This window comes from Elephantulus edwardii, unplaced genomic scaffold, assembly GCF_000299155.1.
Source record: "Elephantulus edwardii isolate Elephantulus edwardi_28Jun2011 unplaced genomic scaffold, EleEdw1.0 scaffold00153, whole genome shotgun sequence".
Taxonomy (NCBI): Eukaryota; Metazoa; Chordata; class Mammalia; order Macroscelidea; family Macroscelididae; genus Elephantulus; species Elephantulus edwardii.
In genome coordinates, this window is record NW_006399903.1 from 3,286,180 (window position 1) to 3,289,882 (window position 3,703).

Consider the following 3,703-nt stretch of genomic DNA (forward strand, 5'->3'; position numbering starts at 1 on the left):
CGCTCACTGACATTGAGTCCCTCTGACTCACAGTGACCGTTGGTTTTGTCTGTCTCACTGTCAAATTGGAACCAACTCATAGCTGATCCATCGGTGGGTTTTCAGAGGCTGTAAATCACACAGGAGAAGGCTGCCTGCCTTTCTCCCTCAGAGCCACTGGCAGATTTGAACCTCGAGTCTTTGGGTTGGTGGAGCAGTTCCTTACCCACGAGGTGACCAAAGCCCTGGTTTTAGGGGCTGTAAATCTTAACAGGAGGAGATCACCAATCTTTCTCCTATGGCAGTGATGGACATGCAGAGCCCTTGGGGTGACAGCCAACTCGTTACTCGGAGGAGGGGCAGAACAAACAGCAGCTGGACATCTACAATGACCTGCTAGCAGATGGCACCCCACTTGAGGAAGCCGGGGCCACCTCCTTTCTCAGCGTCACTGAAATCACCGTTAGCCCCTTCCCGCGTTCAATTCCAGCTGGCATGGTTTGAAGGGAGCCCTGGTTGGTGAAGTCTGGAGGGAGGCGTGCTGCTAATCAAAGGTGCTGTCTCTCTGGTAGTTCAAATTTACCAGAAGCTTCCAGAAGGATTGGCAGTCTCCTCCTGTGTGACTTACGGATCCTGAAAACCTGCTGGAGGGTCAACTGTGAATTGGTTCTGAGTGAGTGACCTATTTAAAAAGTGGAGCAGTGTCTAGGCCCTGGTGAGGGGCTTTCCTGCAGCCCTGGATTCTAGCTGGACTTGGTGCATCTGGGATGCCAGTGTCAGGACTGAAGGAGTCAGCTGGGTGGTGGGTGAAGTGGTCCCAGCACAGACAAACCATGACAATGTGCTTCCAGGGACAGGCTCTGAACAAGCCCGGGGTGGTCGCAGCACCGCCTCCTGTGTCCTCAGAGGCCTCCTGTGTCCAGACTGACACCTTCCCACCCCGCTGTCTCTGGACGACTTCTAGAGAAGGGCCTCCAGGTCACCTAGGGCAAGGAATTTCTTTCTCAACGTGCTCATAAGCGCCCCACCCCATAAGCACGAAATAGTCACACGTGTTAGAAAATACTGCTGTTTAATTTTCTACTCATGAACTTTTAAAAAGTCAATACAATTAGATGTTGATTTTTTTTTCTTTCCACCGATTCCACCCCAAATGATGCATCCTAATTTCCAGCACTCATGGATTTGGAAGAGAAACTGCTCGGAGCAGGTCACAGAAAGGTGGACCCCGGGGCAGCACACCCACGGGCCACCGGTGCCCAGGGGGACTCGAGCTTGGTGTGCTGGTGCCTTGACATCCAGTTTTTCAGAGGAGGAAGATGATGACATAGCGCTGAGAAGAAGGAACACAAACGGCTGGCTCTTTATCTCTGCCCTTGTAGCTTATAGTCTGTTCTGTCTTCTGTTACCATCTGCCCAATTTATTGCCCCAGACCCACACGGAACCATCAGCTGTCGAGTCAATTCTCCTCAGGGGGAGACGTGTAACCAGAATAGAAAACGATTCTCTTGGAACCCCCCCCCTTACATCACAGACAGCTGACCGGTGTGGACACGGCTTCAGTCAGGGACAGTGCTCACGGGTGGGGTCCATCCACTCTACGGGCCGGCTGAGCACACGGGGAGACCATGGTCTTGTTATTAGAGACATTTTATTGAAAATGTGAAAATAGGAAATGTATTATCGCCTAAAATAAATTACAGAACATATACAGTATATATTTATATCTTGAAAATATTTTTTTTTCTTGTTTGCTTGCTTAGCTTCTTTCAGTCTAAGGAATTTTGACTCAATCAAGAATTTGGTAAACTGTGTCCATTATTTTGAAAGGAAAGAGAAAGATCAACAAACCCGCTTTCCAAAACTTAGAAAAATAGACTGCACTAGATGGTTTCAAATGCTTGGTTTTCGGGGGTGGAGGGGGTCACACAGTGACTGAGACCACCTAGAAAATGTCTTGCTTCAGTCGTGTGGCGTGAAAGGGAGGCCAGGGGCCAAAGGCCTGTCCGCAGGGCCAGGACTGAGGACGGTGGGGGGCCCGGGAGGATCTGCTCGGAGAGTTACGTGGCAGCCTGGCATTAGAATGCTAGATTATGACTTAAAGCTTTGGTTCACTCAGAAACTACAACGTTGAGTTAGAACGAGCGGTCTTCGGGGGTGGGGGTGTGGGGGGGTGGAAAGCCAGCCTTTGGGGAGAGGCATGGTGGGTTGCCTCCTGGGGGCCCAGCCTGTGACATCCAGGGTTTCTGTGTCTCCCGCCAGTCCAGGGAGGGAGTGCTGCTGTGAGGCCCGTTAGCGGCTGCTTCCTGGTGAAGCCTCAGACCTTCCCGTATGTGGTGTGTGTGTGTGTGTCCCCAAGATGAGGGGGAAGGCTCCTGGTTGCTACCCTGTGCTGGGCAGTGGGGAGAGGCCAGCTCTGTGGGTGAAGGGGTGCAGGCCAGGCAGGAGGCTCTCGCCTGCACAGCCACGTGCTGTTCTTGACCGCTGTCAAGTTGCTCTGACCTGGGGGCCCATGTGTGCACAGGAGAACTTATCCGTGGGCTTTCCGAGGCTCTGACCCATGTGAAGTGGGCTGCCAGGCCTTTCTTCTGAGGCATCTCTGGGTGGGTTTGAACTGCCGACCTTTCGGCAAGTAGTCCAGCACTTAACCACACGAGCTACCCAGGGAGGGCCACATTCCCGGTGAGCAGGCTGCAGACGGCGGGAAATGGGGGAGGAGTGCAGGCGGCCCGCGGGCAGCGTGGCCCCGTGGTGGCGCAGTCACGGACCTTTGGTTCCTTGTGGAGATTGTCCAGTGGAGAAAGAGCTGAGGCTCCTGGGTTTGCGTGAAGCCGGGGGATTAAGCCAGTTGTCTGCTTGGTGGTTTCTACAAAACGACGGTAAAGACCAGCCTGGGGTTCCACGGCAGGAGCATACCCGGTATGCCAGAGGATCGACAGGAGACCCTTCTCAAGGCCTCTTTCGTGTCCAAAACAAAAAAACCAAACCAAAAACCAAACCAAAAAAAAAAAACAAGGGAGGGAGTGAATTGGTGGGGAGGACCGGCGTGCGTGTGTCCTGCTGTCCCCGCGGTGGACGGGTGTCCGGCCTACTCCTTCTCCTCCCGCATCTCCACAATGTCCGTCACCTCCTCGACCTGGGGCATGTCTGTCATGGCGGAGTCTTCCCCCTCCACGGCCGACTCGTTCTCCATCTTCTTCTTCTACAAGGGAGGAGACCTGTCACCAGGGGGCTGCAGGCAGGGGCCCCTTGCTGCACACTTGGGGTGCTGTCCCCCAGACACTGAGTCTAAGCTGCACCTTAGACTGTCCACTTGAGTGCGTGAGTGCAGCCTCCACGGTGCCCTCCCTGACACCCAACGTGTGCCCTGGGTGGGGGGGCGCCCGTCACTCCCGAGAAATCTCCAGTACAGAGAACACGACACGTGTCCCACCTTCTCTCTGCGCAGGGTTCCCCTCCCTTCCTCCCTCTGTTCCTCATACTGGGTTCCGTCCCCTCCTGTCCCTCATGACCTGGGGCTGGGTTCTCCTCATCCTGACCCTCACATTTCCCCCAAGACAATTCTCCCTCGTCCCTCACGGCCCCTTGGCTGGGTTCTCTTTATCCCTCACGGCCCCTATGCTGGGTTCTGTCCTCTCCATCCCTCCTGTGCTGGGTGTTCCCTCGTCTCTCACGGCCCCTTGGCTGGGTTCTCTTCATTCCTCGTGGGCCCTGTGCTGGGTT

At 54.6% G+C, this 3,703-nt stretch overlaps 1 protein-coding gene across 1 annotated transcript in view; it reads right to left on the minus strand.

Moving 5' to 3' along the window:
• Positions 1 to 3,057: 3,057 nt before the first annotated feature.
• ANKH (ANKH inorganic pyrophosphate transport regulator) overlaps positions 3,058 to 3,703 on the minus strand; it is a 174,533-nt gene continuing 173,887 nt past the window's right edge. Inside the window, exon 12 of the mRNA XM_006895007.1 lies at positions 3,058 to 3,182. Within this exon, the coding sequence (XP_006895069.1) occupies positions 3,069 to 3,182 (114 nt within the window). The 3' untranslated portion in view covers positions 3,058 to 3,068. The remainder of the gene's footprint in view (positions 3,183 to 3,703) is intronic.